Source organism: Halyomorpha halys, unplaced genomic scaffold (assembly GCF_000696795.3).
Source record: "Halyomorpha halys isolate HHAL.00 unplaced genomic scaffold, Hhal_1.1 Scaffold1141.1, whole genome shotgun sequence".
NCBI lineage: Eukaryota > Metazoa > Arthropoda > Insecta > Hemiptera > Pentatomidae > Halyomorpha > Halyomorpha halys.
In genome coordinates, this window is record NW_027113909.1 from 96,362 (window position 1) to 113,235 (window position 16,874).

At 30.2% G+C, this 16,874-nt stretch overlaps 2 protein-coding genes across 2 annotated transcripts in view; one reads left to right on the forward strand and one right to left on the reverse strand.

The window, feature by feature from the left end:
• The window catches only part of LOC136796715 (E3 ubiquitin-protein ligase RBBP6-like), a 14,438-nt gene extending 5,386 nt beyond the window's left edge, over window positions 1–9,052 (reverse strand). Inside the window, exons 1-5 of the mRNA XM_067051164.1 lie at window positions 8,898–9,052; window positions 8,324–8,514; window positions 3,445–3,532; window positions 1,630–1,669; window positions 1,501–1,548 (exon numbers count right to left, since the gene is read on the reverse strand). Coding sequence (XP_066907265.1) covers window positions 1,501–1,548; window positions 1,630–1,669; window positions 3,445–3,532; window positions 8,324–8,489 — 342 coding nt within the window. The 5' untranslated portion in view covers window positions 8,490–8,514; window positions 8,898–9,052. The remainder of the gene's footprint in view (window positions 1–1,500; window positions 1,549–1,629; window positions 1,670–3,444; window positions 3,533–8,323; window positions 8,515–8,897) is intronic.
• Window positions 9,053–10,989: 1,937 nt separating this feature from the next.
• LOC106688484 (uncharacterized) lies at window positions 10,990–16,401 on the forward strand. Its single transcript, XM_014432967.3, has 2 exons — window positions 10,990–11,390; window positions 15,570–16,401. The coding sequence occupies exons 1-2, from the start codon at window positions 11,246–11,248 to the stop codon at window positions 16,205–16,207; spliced, it is 783 nt and encodes a 260-aa protein (XP_014288453.1). The 5' UTR covers window positions 10,990–11,245; the 3' UTR covers window positions 16,208–16,401.
• The last annotated feature ends 473 nt before the right edge of the window (window positions 16,402–16,874 follow it).

Here is a 16,874-nt window from a genome sequence, read left to right on the forward strand (position 1 = left end):
GAGGAGAAGATGGTTTATAAAAAAATAGGTTAATCCAACTTATTTGTGTTTATCATTGACCGCACCCCCAACCATCTTCTCCTCGTTCATCATCCACGGTCAACTATCTCTCATAATTATATTATGATTACTTTATTATTAGCCTTAATAAACGTAGGCAACTAAAATAAACAAAAACAATTCAATGTTGTTTGGTATATTATAAATTCCCTTTCAACACCTTGAGCAAAGAGGCTCCCCCCCCTCCTCCCCCCTAGAAAACCACAATTCCTTTTTGTTAATATATTCTTTTCTTTTAATTTAAATAAGTGTTACATAATGCATAATGCAACATTAAGCCAAATAAATTTTAAATACCTGTTTTTTAACTACTCGCATTTAACTCTCAATCTATGTATGAAATCAGCTGATACATGAATGTTTTGTAGGTTTTTTATTTAACTGAATTACTGAATAAGGACTCTAGAAAATATGACATGAAACAATGCAAAATAATGTGAAAAAACTTGTTTCAACTAAAAAATCTTTTGAACAAGTAAAAATTGTTAATGGAATTGTGTAAAATAAGATTACATAATTAAATAAATTTAAATACTTCAAAAAATAAGTTTGAATAAATTCGATAATAAAAAAATTGAATGAGTGTGAAAAAAATACTTTAAGGCGGCAGAACCCAGACCAATGGTAGCTGGTAGAAGCTAGGACAGTACTAAACAAGGTTTGGGACAATCCAAGGTAAAAGGGAGGTGCTAGAGCTCTTTCTACCACTCTGAATGCAAGCTCGGAAAGTGACCTCCTTCAACGATAGTTTATTGTCATGCTTCCAAACTTGACGATAATGTGTCATCAACCGTGATCAAAGTGCCTTTTGCACCTTGCCATACAGACACGTAACAGAATCAGGGCCAACATGAACACCAGCAACCACATCTCAGGTTAGTTGTTGTGTCACAAAATAAAATTTTTAAGTAAACTTTAAACTATACATAAGTTTTGAGTAAACGAAAAAAATAAGAAATATTTTTAAAATAATATTTCATATCCTCAGGGGAAATATCATAATAAAGGCAATTTAATATAAGACAAATTAGCATAGAGAATGATTAAGAGGTAATGGGAATAAAAAATTAAATTAGGTTTTCTATAGATTTTAATGAAATTAAAATAATTTTAGCATTATCCATAATGGTTCAAGTAATGAAAAGCAACAATGGTACTGAATCCGGCACTTGCGATTGTAACTTAAATCTGAAGGATGTTAATCATTTTATATCGCATATAAGTTGGATAATGCCTATTAGTGCATAATAAATAGAAAACATCTTTAGTAAGTAGTAAAGTTAATTGATGTCTTGCTCAAAAATTAAATGAACCCTTTTCTTATTAATAAAAATACTTCTAAAACACTACCACACTTACATTCTATTTGAGAAGAATAAAGCTTGAAAACATATGATAATAGAAATAATTAAAAACTACCAAGATATCATTTTTACATACCTTAGCTAAACGGTTAACTAATATATCCTGCGCATCGGGACTGATAATCTGAAAGAAAAATGAATTAAGCATTAAAGAAGTTCAATCTTACTTAAATAATTCTAAGAAAATTTAAACCATTATTTTTACCTGTTTTGTGTTAAGAGATGGTAAAGTATCAGCTTTTTCCCTGATAAAAAAAAAAAGAAAGAACAAATTAATAAATTTAATATTGAAGGCATAAACAAGAGGAAATTATGTAAAATTAAATGCTACATCACTATATAAAAAATATAAAATGAGCAAAATTAAATAGTTTCAAAATATGAAGGTCAGGCTTGCGGCCAAAAAAGTTTACAACCATTTATTGTGTTTCACCCCACTTTTCAGGGTTTCATCAGGCATTGAATGTCTGTTTAACCTATCTTCTTCAACAGCCCTGATGAAGCCCTGCAAAGTGGGGCGAAACGTCGGGCAATAAATAGTTGAAAACTATTTTGTTCCTTTTTTGATCGCAACCATCGCCCTGGCCATCTTCTTCATATTTTACATTATATGGTTAATTTTTTATTTACTTATAATATATATAATAGTTTTAATTAATTTTGTCTTTATAAATCTCTAAGATCACAAAAACAACCAAAAAGTCATATCAATAGATGCATAACAACAAGAAAATAATACATGAACCAAAGACAAATAATACAGTAAAATTTTCATTAACTCTTTCTTTAAGTCATGAATCATTCAAATGCCGATTTATTTTTCTTGTATCTAAGGGTTATTTTTTCTTTTTCAAAGGAAAAACCTTCACTACTTTTACTTCTTTATTTAAAATTTTTTGACGTTTCTGAATTTAATGTTTTCAGATTGCAGAGTACACACTATTATAATATAATTGAAGTAATAGGAGGATGGTTATTGAAATGGTCATATTACTATTTTGACTTAGTAACGAATGAATCCCTAAATTATTAAGTATTGAGTCGACACTTTGCAAATAGCAGGAAGTGTTGGTATATAATCATGTTTATAACCAATTAACCAACTCATTTTATCCAGAATGAAGTAAAAATTCATTTTTTGCGTTCGCTATCTATGGTATAACAAAAGATAACAAAGTTGTCATATAATACAGAAAGATAGTTCATTTTCCTTTTTCTACTTTAATCATTCATAAAATACTTCAATGTTTTGTATTTAAACATTTTCTACTATTGCTAAAAAATGAGAACTGATTATTGTGTTCAAATAAACAAAACCAAAGATACTTTAGAGGAAGATGTTTTGAAAATTCGGCATTTAAACTCTCTTATTCTATTTCAACAAGGATAAAACCTATCAGATGTTTTAGACCTCTTAATTTTTCATTGATTCACTTAGTTTAGTCAAAATTGTTAGAGCCATTTCTGAGAAAATAAAAAAAATTTGAAAATGGATTGTATAAAGTGCAACTTCTGGTCAGTTGATTTTACAGGAAAAGTGGTTGTCACTTTGTCCAAGACCATAACCCACCTTAAACATGTAATTTCAGATTCATACAACTTTTCATTTTAGAGCTAGTCTGTTCACACACAGACCTCATTTCAACTCAGGGATCTCAAAACTTGTATTTGCGTCGAAAACTCAAATTTTGAAAAATGCAGAATCGCAATACTTTTCCTTACCTATATTAAAACTAAAATTGACATAGATCTTAAATTAAAACATCAACCCAGATTTAACAATTTTTCTTTCAATTTGCTATTCTGCAATAAACCAAATGAAAATTCGACCTATCAACACAAACAAGAGCCTGCGGGATTTAATACTCCTCTGAACTACATTTAATATTTTAAACAGATGTTCCTACCTACAAATTAACTGTAGAACCGCATGTTGCAGCTAACAAATAGTTCATCATATGGTAAATGAAATATATTTAATTAATTTGTATCTTTATTGTACATAGAAATTTTTTCATACCAGCTTTTCTTTTGCTGTGCTGTCAAAGGTATACGGACAACGATTAGAGATGAATTCTTTGGTATTAAAACATTTTCATCATCATAAACTGAAACAAAACCAATTTAAGTTAATAGTTAATTGTATTTAACAACAATCGGTAAATAATTGTAAAATAAATAGTATTGATCAATACAACCTGTAACTGGGAATAAAGTATAATTTAATAACATATGAGATCTTTCTTAATTAAATACATAACTAAAATTCAGAGAGAACAACATAGAAAAGATGTATAACTGAAAATAAATAAATATGGTTAATGAAATGTGGAAAAAAAGCAATGTGTTCTTAAAAATAAAACTAGGGATGAATGTAAAAGAGGATTTATTTTACAATATCATTTACTGACATTGAGTTTAATGATGGAACATTTTCATCCAACTTACAATGAAATGAAATGAAATAGCCTTTTATTTATGCAATAAATTAAAATCATTACAAAATACGATATAAACATTTAAAGAAGATAGAGAAAAAAAAAAATAATTTTTTTCTCAACTAATAAACATTTTATTAATTATGAACTTAATAATGATTATTTCACCATTTTATTAATTAAATTGATAGGAGGCAGATAATTCTCATTTCAAAAAAATTCATAGGATTTGTCATTCTCAAATAAACTGTCACTTTTGAAATTTTGAAGAAAAAAAAAATTGTAGTACGTGGAGACATTTCTTAAACCTAAATACAAGTTACACATGAATCCTTGACCCCATAATCATAATTGGTTTGAGAGTTATATAAATTGTGGCTTTTCTGGGAATTCTTGAAAATGTCTGAAGTTTAATTGCGACCTTAACTAGTGGGACAAGTTACCTTTATGCAATGGACCCCCAAAGTCGAAATTATAACTGATGTTTATTTTTTCTATAAAACACTAAGCTGTTATTCAATCTGTTTACACCCAATCTTCACCACCTGTAACTCCTTTATCTGGAAAGATCAAAGTTCTGCTTGGTAAAAAAATCTTGAAGAAAAATTAATTCAGACTTTTGGACCAGAGAGCTACATTACCTTTGTTTTCTTATTTTTTTGACTAGCTATTTCTATTTCTAGAACATAGCAGTGGAAGAACTAAAATATAGAAAAAATAAATGTTTGTAAATTAGCAATTAAATAAGTATATAGTAGGTTATTGAAGAAAGATGGTCCGGATAGCAGTCAATAAAGGTATCAAAATAGTATAAGAAAACTATTTATTGTTAAACAATGTTTTGCCCCACTTTGCAGAGCTTTGTTATAGTTAATCATTATATCCTTCCAATACATAGTAGTAGGTTAGTTTTTGTAGTTAATAGTATGTCTATAGTAAAACAACAGATTTCAGTGTATTAGTAAGTATAAAGTAGGTTAGTTTTCATAGTTGATAATTTTAAATTGTTACATTTGCAGTCTTTTGTTAATCAAACTGCAGCTACACGCCTGAATTATCCTAAGGGCGGGGTAAGACTGAATAAATAACATAGCTTTTCATTTGTTAATAAAAAATAAATGTTTGTAAATGAACATAAACTATCAATTAAAAAGTGTATAGTAGATACTTAAATAATACATGTAAAATTCATTATGTAAAGTTCATTTACAAAATATTCAATCGCCACTGAGAATGAAGTGTCTTACATTACTTCATTCTCACTGGCTCATGTAATTTGAAACACTAATTGAAAGAATGTAAATTAATATTCATATCTTATTTATCTTTTGGGTATTCATATTAATGGGGATAAATTAAATATTCTCACTTTGAAGAAGAAGAATCTAGTTCATCCAAGAAGAACTAAAAAAAAAAAAAACAACAGATTTGAGTGTGTTAAAACTTCTAAGTATTTAAGATCAATGATCAATTATTTCCTGGATGAGGAAGAAAATATAAAATATAGAATAATGACAGCAAATCTATCTTATTTCAGTCCATCAAAACTCTTACAGAAGTAGACTGCTAAATCGCACAAGCAAACTCAGAAGTGGACTGCTAAATTGCACAAGCATCATTGCACATTTTGCACACGACATCGAATATATATCTGAACTTTATGTAAGCATCAGCTGAATATATTAACAGGTTCAAAAAAAAGATCTTAAGATGTATGTATAGGCCGGCAGAAGAGAATGGTTTATTTCATATGAGAAAAAATAAAGAGCTATACACACTTTACAATGGCCCTAATGTTTCTTAATTCCTATGAGTGTAATGAATGAACTAGGTGGATGGGACACATAATCATCAAGGGCAAAATTGGATGGTCAGATGACTGTAGTATGGAAACCTACAATAAGACCTCTTAGAAGACAGAAAGGAAGATAAATAGACAGGATATCTAAGAAACTGAAGAAAAGAGTACCTATAAGACATGCTACCGACAGGGAGGACTGGGGAAGAGCAGTTGAGATGGCCAAGAAAGTGCTACATAGTGCCTGCATCGCCAGTAATATAGGAATTTTCATTAGAAAATATAAAAATTCAAAATTAGATCTAAGATTATGTTATCATTATTATATAAAATGTCTTAGAACACAAAAATTGAAAGTACTTAAAGATAGGGAGCGGAAATTCAAATTTCACTTGCACAAACGAGTTATTCATGAATATACATTAGAACATTTGTTAAACAAAACACTTATTACCAAAAATTACAGTTCACTGAAATGCTAAAGAAAACTTCAATAAAAACGTAAAATTTGTCTCCAAGAACTAATGTAAAATAGTTTCTTATAGTTTAAGTGCTACTTATTAAGAGTAAATTTAATGCAGTAAAAATGTAAACAGAATTATTTTACTCCTTTTGACTAAAGTTGATGAAATTTTGTTTATTCGAAATCGGAGTACCCTCCCATTATTTTAAATAATGAATGGTTTACTCAAACTGCAGGTACATTCAAGCGTTAATAACACTGTTAATTACTACACGATATTGATGGTCATCTAAATAACACTGCAAATGGTTCCTCGAGGAATTGCAACTCATGTGTAAATTAACAGAAAATATTAATATTAAGAGGAATTGCAGCTCATGTGACAAATTAACAAAAAATATTGATACTAACTAACTAAATGTATCTATAAAAAAGAGATGAAAGTGTGTTGACTGGCATACTAAAAATTTCATAAAAGTTGATTTTGAAAAGGCTATTTTATTCTTTATGAACTGTTATGTTCAAATTCATTTCTGTGACCTGTAAAAAAATACACACCCAGATTGTTATGGATTACCGACCAGAGTGGAAAGAGTTTGTCAGTCAATGTGGCTCAGAGCTCACGGAAGGCTGTCACATTTTATGTATGTTCAAATCCACTCTCTGCAACAAAACCCTGAAGTGTGTTTCTGCCATTCAACGGAAATTCAAAGGGTCACTCCCATGTATTGGGAAAGTTAAAGACAATCACTTTTACTCTGATATCTAAAAACTTCCCAGAAATAAATGAGCCTTATCACATAATTTCTATGACTTATATATAATGAAGATTAATCTCTCCTCTTATTTTATTATACAGGCTTTTTAAAATTTGAAATATTTTGTGAAAATTTTCTAAATACACTTCAGACAGTAATTATCTCCAACTTTTTACAAGAAATTTTATTAAACTTTTTATTTTTAATTGTCTAGAATTATTTATGATTTCAGACTTATTAAATGTTGTTTGATAGATTGTGAAACAATAAAAAGAAACGATTTGCTGAGCATCTATAGACCTTTGGATAGCAAAGTGAGTTTATTCGAGAATGAACCAGAAAACCCTTAACTTTAACAAAAATGTATCAACAATAACCACAGAAAAAAATGGAACATTTTTGACTTGAATACATGATATAAAAACTATTATAAGCATTGTAAAAATATCTATATTTATTTTAAGTATACAGAAAGAAATCACTTCAGGAACACAGTACTTTTTTATGAAAACAACTTAAGTTATTGTCGATAAAGAAAAATTTAAGCACCTATAAATCTCATTATTAATTACAAAAAAGATTAACACTTGACACACCACAAAAATATATAACCAGAAAGAAAATATGTGCATTAGAAAAAAAGTTAAAACAAAGGATAACAAGTCATTAACAGAATAAGAAATCATTAGTAAACTTATAAGTATTCCTTATAAATAATAAATATGATTAGTTAATTATAAATTCTGATTTATTGTAAACTTAAAAAAAAAGAATACTTTGCCAAAAAAAGTTTATCAAAACACATAAAGTATTTGTTAATCACATTAAGGTGATTCAACCATAAGGGTCATTAACACCTTAGCACCAAAATAACTTTGACCAACAAAAAAATTAAGTTCACTAAAATTGTTCAATTTGAAATTACTGATGAGACATTTTTTACAATATACCTTCTTTGAACAATATGGTCAATAAAATCAACAGATAAATGAAAGAGAATGATTGTGACCACTGACTAGGCTCTAAACATAATCAATTATGTAAAATAGATTTATAACAAAATTTTGTTTATTACAAAAAGAAAGTTGCAAAAATAAATATTACAATAATTTAATTGAAAGCAACAGAAATAATCATCAATTAGACATCCACATTTAACATTACTAATAGAAGTAATTCAAAATTTTAACACTAATTCTTATATAATAAGATTTAATCAAAAATATTAAAAAAAGAAACACATAGGTATAATTAAAATAACTTATATTATCAATTAAGTAATATGCAACAGTTTTGTGAAAATGTAAAGAAAGGGGTCAAAAACATATCACTAGAGGTCCATCCACAAGAGGAAATCATACAATGATGAAACCTATCCCAAAAATATAAGTATTGAAGAGTTAGACCACAATTGTTTTGAGGATTCTGCGTAGCCGTGTTACCTTCATTAGACTGGGCGTTGGTTATTTGAAGATCAAAATCAGTAGCTTTTCCAATCTGCTTTTGTTGTAAAATTGCTTTCTTCAAGTCTCGGACAGAAATATGCAGGCCATCAAAAGTTATTGTGTCAAAAGAAAGTGCCGATTTAAACTTATAATGTACAGACATTATAAACTCTCATCACTGACCAAAACTGTAAAAGATATAAAACTAGGTATAGGTATTGATTAAGAGGAATTTTACGAAATAAAAGATTAGGATTCTAAAATTAAAGTAAGTACCCCAATAATCCACCTCAAATTTATAAAACTAAATGTTACCACTAATTAAACTTAATGGTTATCTCAAGTTAAAGCAAAGCATTTAATATACCTCAGCGCCCAGAATTACAATCTAGTGGAGCAAATAATGGCCAGAAACAAATTAAGAATTCTTAAATAATCCTTGAAAATAATACAACAAACTGGAAGAACCAACAGTGAAGGTATGATTTAGCTTGCTCAAGTAGATTACTCATAAAAATAAAAGTAAATAAAAACATATGTTTTATAAATAAAATTCTCATGAACTCCTTACTGTCAAAAGTAATAAATGAATGCCATCAGGATAATGTTCTCAAAATGAATAGAATCTAAATAAAGATGTGTTCAGAGAAATCCACTTATCAGATCAGTAATTATTTTTATCAAAAAGCAAATAAAATAACTAGGTTTACTAAAAAATAGAAATGAACAATAAGTAACAAATTACATTTCGATAATTCAACAATACTTCCACGTCAACAAATTAATGCCTTCCATATGAATAAAAATTGAGAACAACTAAAACATGATCGGAGACTTTGTTTTAGTACACTCTGTGGCACGATGGGGGATGGTAGATATTACGATAAAACGAATGCATAAATACAACCACTTCGATTGCACAATACGTTTAAATAATAATAATTAAGAACATCAACAAATGCCAAAGGAGTTATCTAGAACGGTCAACATGGAGAATGAAGTGATCTGTTTCGTACTGTTAGGTAAGAGATAATAAAATAAAAATATTTATTTTATTTCAATGCACAACCTACCTTGGCAATTGCCATAAATCTTCACCAAAAACGAACTTCACAGCCTAAAACACTTTCCGAAAAAGTCAATATACACATAATTTCATAAAAACCAACGCCAAACTAATAGCCACCATTATGTAATGCCATTATGATATTCTAGATGTTGTGAATGTCATGCTATTTATTAACTGACATTTAGTCCTCCATGATACTGGAATATATTATATTCCACTGTGAAATTTTGATTTCAAATAATAATAATAATAATATTGGAATCATTCACTTATATGATACTCAAAATGTATACTGTAACATAAGAAACGAAATATTTGCCCAATAATTATTGCTATTGCCTTTAGAAAAACTTCATTCAGAAAACCTAAAAATAAAATTGTTTTTAAAACAAGAACATATTTAATTAAAAAGTAGGTAATGGTGAATTATGATTGTGCTAAAAAAACTTCAAGTACTGGAGATCAATAAAGTTTGTTGTTAGGCCTGGGTTAACAAAAGGTAGGGGTTAAGGGCAGGCGGTTATTTAAATTTAACTGGTTATTTTTCAAGCAAATCGATAACTGGTTATTTCACTGATGATCCGTTAAGTTTCTTGATTGTTGAGTTAGACCTGGGTTCATTGATTGACCTCGGACAACCAGTAACCATCATTTAAATCAGTTAATTTGCCAAGTATTACTGATTAATTGATCCAAAATAGATGAAAATTTCTTTTATTTCCTGACCAGGTTAAACTATTATTTACATAACTTCATTTTTGTTTTCTTCCCTAGTTGGAAGCATAACATTTTTTAGCATTGTTTGGCCATAAGCTATCTTCAGAAAAAAAAACCTTTAGAAAAATGTGTCATACACATTTCAAATTATTTAGATCCAATACGTTTCTTACTTGCTCAAGTATTCCAATTATTATGGTTAATACAGTGGTAAAACATACTTTAATATCAATTCTGTTCAATGAGGGTTTTAATTGCTTATTACATGAAATATTTTAGATATTTCCAAATACCCCATGTATTCATAATAAAGAAAAATAAAATCATTAGCAAACATAAAAAAAGGTGAAGGTCAATTACTACATTAATTTTATCTCTTTACTGTGGTCTCTGGATTCATTATACACAATATCAATTTTAAAGTTTTATTGGAAGATTATTGATTGACCGTGTGTAAAGATGAAAGGAATATGGTCCGGGTGCGGTCAAAAAAGAACAAAAAAATAGTAATGGAAGATTATTGATTGACCGTGTGTAAAGATGAAAGGAATATGGTCCGGGTGCGGTCAAAAAAACTCAAATAGTAGAATTATACTATTTTATTGAGGCTCAATAAAATAGTATAATTCTACTATTTGAGTTTTTTTGACCGCACCCGGACTATATTCCTTTCATCTTAAAGTTTTATTGATCTATAAATATAATGATGAGCCTTATGACTGTCCCAACTGAAACTTAAAAAGTACAGTAAAATAATTAAAGTTCGTTCAAGATGGAGAAACAACTAAGAGAAGAGATGCTAAAATATCCAAACCGTTGGAACAGACCAAATGGAATGTACAGATTAAAAAAAGAACTAAATACTAAATACTTTATCATTCGAAAAAAAATTAATTGTATTGGTAAACATATTTTATTAAAGCATTTAGTTAAATCAGTTCATGAAATTAATGTAAAAATAAATACTGATACATAATGCTAATACATAAGGCCGTGCACAAAGTGCGACTGTTTTGGGATGAAGGTTGCAAACCAGTTGTGGTTGTAACGTACACAGTTGCAGTGAAGTTGCACTTCGTTCTAAGCTGTTCGTCATAAATGTATTTATCTTGTATAAATCTGTTTATGGCAACATGAGCGATCAAGAAATGACCTTAAAATTAGTCAAAGAGGTGGAGAAGCACCCAGAACTCTATAATTACAATCTTCCGGAGTTTTCAAGGAAAGATTTGGCCGAGAAAGCATGGGAAGAGGTGGCTGCCGAAGTGAATCTGTCAGGTATGGAAATTTAAGTAATTTATCCCTATTAATACTTAATATGATCGTTCCAACACACAATCAGAGAATAGTAATCAGCTGATCCATGATTGATATACTGCGCATGCTGGAACGTTGACTGATCACGGATTCGGGTGCTGTATTAGAACGGTTCTTTTTTGGAACTTTTTAGTGACTAACAAACAAATGATGTGAAATACTTTAGAGGAAGATAGTCCGGGTGGCGGTCAATGAAGGTTTCAAAACAGTAACAAAATACTATTTATTGTTAACCAACGTTTCGCCCCACTTTGCAGGGCTGATAAGGGTGCTGTTCTGTTACCAACTGAACAGTTGCTTAAAAATGCAAAGTTTCTTTTCAGTTTTCTATATTTTTTATCCTAAATTATAAGATATCAAAAAAAGTATTTATTTAATTAAAATACTGTCCAAATCTAATGTTAAAACATACGATACGTACCTTTGAGGGGTAGAATAGTTGTTGATGTTCATATTAACTAACTAGTAGAGGTGGACAGATAAATCAGAAATCAATTCAAAGAATGGCATTCTCAAGTTATGCAAAACACTACATGAATTGGGTGTGGATTCGACCCCGGGCGGCTTTTGTTTATGTAAGGTAAAAATGAACGGCTGCCAGCAGCCAGGTATGCGTAGTACTCGTTATTTCAATTTTTCGTTTTTTACTCTCTAAAATGAAACTGAATTTGTATAATTTAAAATTACTAAAATTGTAAAACATAAAAATAAACTTCTACCAGTCCTCGAATCGACGCAGCAGGCGTTGATTAATTTTGTTTTTTAACAGTCGAAAATTACTTCCATATTTTTATATGACATCACGGAATAAGGACCTCTTTGAAAAGCCTCCACCATTCTTCTCTTTCCTGTGCAGCAACCATCCAATTAGCTTAATTTAATAAGTTTTTCGCCGCCTCCCCCACCCCCCATCTGTGCGAACACTCAAACCACAACGAGACTCTTCTTGTTCAACAATCTCATTATCGTCCATTCTTTTAACTTGTTCTGCCCTTCCCAACCATTCGACCTTGGAAGAATCTTTTCCGCATTTTTGGCCATTACTTATCAATAAAACTGTCACTCAAGTGCCATAGATACAATTTCCAGTTACTAATGGTTCATTAATAATTAAACATTGTATCCATGACAATTTAGTTATAGTTTTATTTATAGTTAATTTATGCCCAGATCTGAATACAACTTAACAAAAGTTTAAAGTATATGGACTATAAAGCAGACTTTGTAGCAAACGTAAATCAAAATTTGTGTTTATGACTCCCGAACATTAATTTTACTTATTTAAATTTTAAACTTAATTAAATCAAATTTTACTTATTTTCACACTAAATAACACTTGTATTTTTTAAAATTATATTAATTGCAAAGAATGAAAATCCGTGCCGGCCTACTACCTGCCACTATTCAAAGTTCACATTTTTGGAGCGTCGAAAATGACTTATTTCTGGGAATAAAAAATGATTTCATAGAATCAGTAGTTTTTTTTATTCTTCAGATGGAGACAAATCGATTGTAATGTAATAACCATGGAAAAAAGTACATACTTTCTGAGCTACTCGCCAAAAATGTTTATTCTACAATATGAATTTTTTTCCCGAAATAATCAGAATAGCCTATAACCTTCCCAGGAACATTTTGCAAAAAGCTTTATCACAATCGAATGAACGGTATGGTATTGCAATGTACGAACAAATATTTATTTTTCTATGCGTGGAGATTGGGGTGTGTGGTCAGAGAATAACACAAATAACTTAAAAAATTTAATGTGTTTCTTATGTTTTATTCTCTTTTTTCTTATCTTTCTTTTGCCCCCTTCTCCTCCTCTATTCTGTTCTTATTTCTTTCTTACCCTCGTTATTAGTTTTGTTCACCATATAATATTATTATTGTAATATTTTCTAATTACTTCTTTGTCTTACTTAACTTTTTATTTTGTTTCTTTATTCTGATATTTGACTTACATATTTCATAAGTTACATATATTTTTTTCTGTAGCTTTAATTTTTCAATTATTATTGTTAAATTAAAATATTCATATTTCGTTGTTTCTTTGCATTATATAAATTTATATTTTTATTTCATTAATTATGTTTTTGTACTTAAATATATACGTTTTATGTCCCACTTCTTTCATTACTTTATTTTCATCATTCTATGTATCCTTTATTCATTGCTTCATTGTTATCTCTTTTTTTTTCTTAGCCCTGATGAAGGCTAGAAATTCTGGTCGAAACGTTGACCCTAATAAATATGTTTTTAAACTTATTTGTGATACTCTCTGATCGCACCCTCAGCCATCTCCTTATATTTATTATCCACGGTCAACAATACTTCTCATCATTGATTTTTATATATTGGATTATTAAAAGTGGATGAGCATATAGCATATATCATTGGAATATCCTTCGAATCCCATGACATGGTGGAAAGATTGCTGGAAAAGGCGGAGGTTAGAGATTAGTGGGGAAAGAAGGAAGGTCTCTTGTGAACCTAAAGTCTGTTCCAAGAACCACTTCTAACTACCCAGAACTGTGCGGAGCGCAGTACATGTTTTATCTCCTAAATCCTGTACTGCGCATGCACCGTTCAGTTTTGGGTAGTCAGAAGTGTTCTTGGAACTGACTCTCTATTCTCCGTGGTTGGAACATACATATTTATTATTTTTATTTAATTATTTAATATAAGTTTATAGATAGTTTAAAAATGTTTTCTAACTGTAAATAAGCTAGAAGCTATTGTTTCTGATTATGTTCTTGTTCTGACCATTATAGGAATTTTAAATTATTTAATTCTGTTAGCGATGTTTTTCTACTCCCTTAATAGGAAATAAATTAGGAGAAAGAACCTAGTTTGCCAAATAATTCCTCAAATTAGTAGTTGTTTTATCAACTGATCTGAGTGAGAACATATCTACTTCGCAGCACAGCACACGCACTGAACCCCCAATCTCATAATTTCTGGCAAACGGGTTAGTTATCCTTTAGATTAACAACCTATTCTTGCCAAGTTGAAAAGGTTGAGATCCCTGCCGTGTGGCCACCAGGAAGTTAATTGCAGGCCACATTCTTACTAGAGGTTGCTAAGCTGACGTCTTAACACTCTCGACCACATCCTAGAAGTGCTTTTGAACTTTGAACAAAAACTCAAAGCTTTCTGTCCAAGGTTCAAAGTTGCTAAGAGTATATAACAGCTTTAAAAATCCAGCAGTGTACTTAACCCTTTTATTGCTGGAGACTGATTTATTTGCCTTTGCTGCACTGGCGAAACGTGGCCCCGCACCTTCTAGCGCTTTACTATTCTCATTGTGTGAGAAATATATTTAAAAATAAATTTATTATATGTTATAAATCGTCTAAATTCATTACGAGAGAATAAAAAAAAGTTAAAAAACAAAGGCTAGAAAAAAGATCTAAAATCTGTCCGACGCTTACCGCGTACCTTAGGAATATTCTTTATTTTTGTTATGCAATATTATTTATTTTGTTACAAAGTATATCGGATATGCAAAATATATACTTTACAATAAATGGTCTTTATAAAGTTATGATGAAAAGATGACTTTTCGTATGTGCAAATAAGTTTTGTTAGAGGGAATTCAATTTTTATTTTCTTTATGATCATGTACACCTTTACTATTTATATAATTTTCAATGAATTATCAATTAATAGTGTCATTGTTTTGTGTAAATATTGTTGTATTGACAAATAAAGAACGTAACTAAAGAGTCATCTTTATCGTTACACAGGAACACGCACTAAAGTTTTATTCTCTATTTCGTCCTTAATACACTGCTTTTTGAATTTTGTAAATATTGTTTTTTGTTTGGTTTTTATGAGCCTTTTCCCAAAGCCTAGTAAAATAGTGAAATTTGGCCGGGCACTAAAAGGGTTAAATTGATCTTATACACAGTACAGGCATATAAATGTCTTGCAATAAGTCCCCGATGTTTTCTGTAGTTCACTTCTTGCTAACTATAATAAAGAGTCCTTTCTAATGTTCCTCCAAGAGCTAAGGATCAGTAACAAAGCAAATAAAATTAAGTTTAATCTTACAGTAATTAATAAAGAATCCTATGTAATAATGCTCTCTTCTTCTTTTTCAGCCATTTTCGTCATTTTTAATGTGTGTGTTTTTTTCAGCTTATGAGTGTAGAGAGAAATGGCGTAATATACGGACAGTTTTAAAACGTAAAATGAAATCTCCAAGTACTCAACATGGATTCAAGAAAAAGGCATATTATTTAGAAGATGCCTTGCAATTTTGTAGACCGTTCATACATATAACAAATCCTCCTGTTTCCGGAAATCTGAATAATGTGTCGACAGTATCACTCGACTCTTTTGGTATAGATGAAACGGTTGAAAACTCAGAAGAAGTTTGCACGGAAACATCGACCCCAAAGGATGCGCCACAAACCACACCTACACAACCCGCCAAGGCCTCCATGACTGCACCACTTAAACTCTTATTATTAACTCGGCCGAAAGGTGAGGGACCAGTAAAGTTTTCCGCGCCAGTTAAAAAAAATGTAGTAATAAATAAAAATGAATCAGCATCAAACATAGATCATGGATATTTCAAGTCCAAAAAATTAGCGACGCGAATGGATGAGGAAGAGTGCAACTCTCAAAAAATTGACAGGCATCTGGGTATCAAAATGTTCCTACTCAGTTTAATACCGGAATTGGAAGAACTAAATGATCATCAAGTTAAATTGTTTAAACGACGAGTTTTCTGTATCATTGATGAGATTTCAAATTTAGAGGACAACCAGTGATAGGTATCCACCTGATACTTCTATCATGGTCCTCGAATTCGTCTCAAAGACACTTGTTTCTTCTGACATGTAGATATATATATATGTATTTTTTTAAAAAAAATTATTTATAATTTTTAAAAAATCAGATTCTATTTTAGCTTAAGATTAAAAAATAATTTTCTTGTAAATAAAATATGAATAATAACTCAGAATTGCCAATACTATTTTTCCTGTAGCCACACATTTCCTCATATATGTGTTGTCCTTCATCCCTATGATTTAACATTTCATTTGTATTTTTGCAGTTCTATAGTTCTTTGTTTTTCAATAAACAGCCTAGAATTCATATTAGGGACGTGACGGCCGTGCAGGTTGGGGCGCAGGTCCCAGTGCGCTCGGTTCGGAAACGTTGTGGGTTCGATTCCCACCTGGGGCAGATAAACATTCATTTTTCGGCGGTCCCGAATAATGAATCTTGACACTTCCACCTTGGTTAGTACGCGGCGGCAACTCAGTTAGCCGCCAGGGGTTGGCAAAAGGACCACTAGGCCCACTTGCCAGACTTGTTCCCCCCACCAAATACCAGTACCAGTACCAGTAGAATTGATATTGGTATTTTTCCTTGAACAATCTAGATTCGACCTTACGAAAATCAGAAAAAATGTTGCTATGGTCAAATAGATAG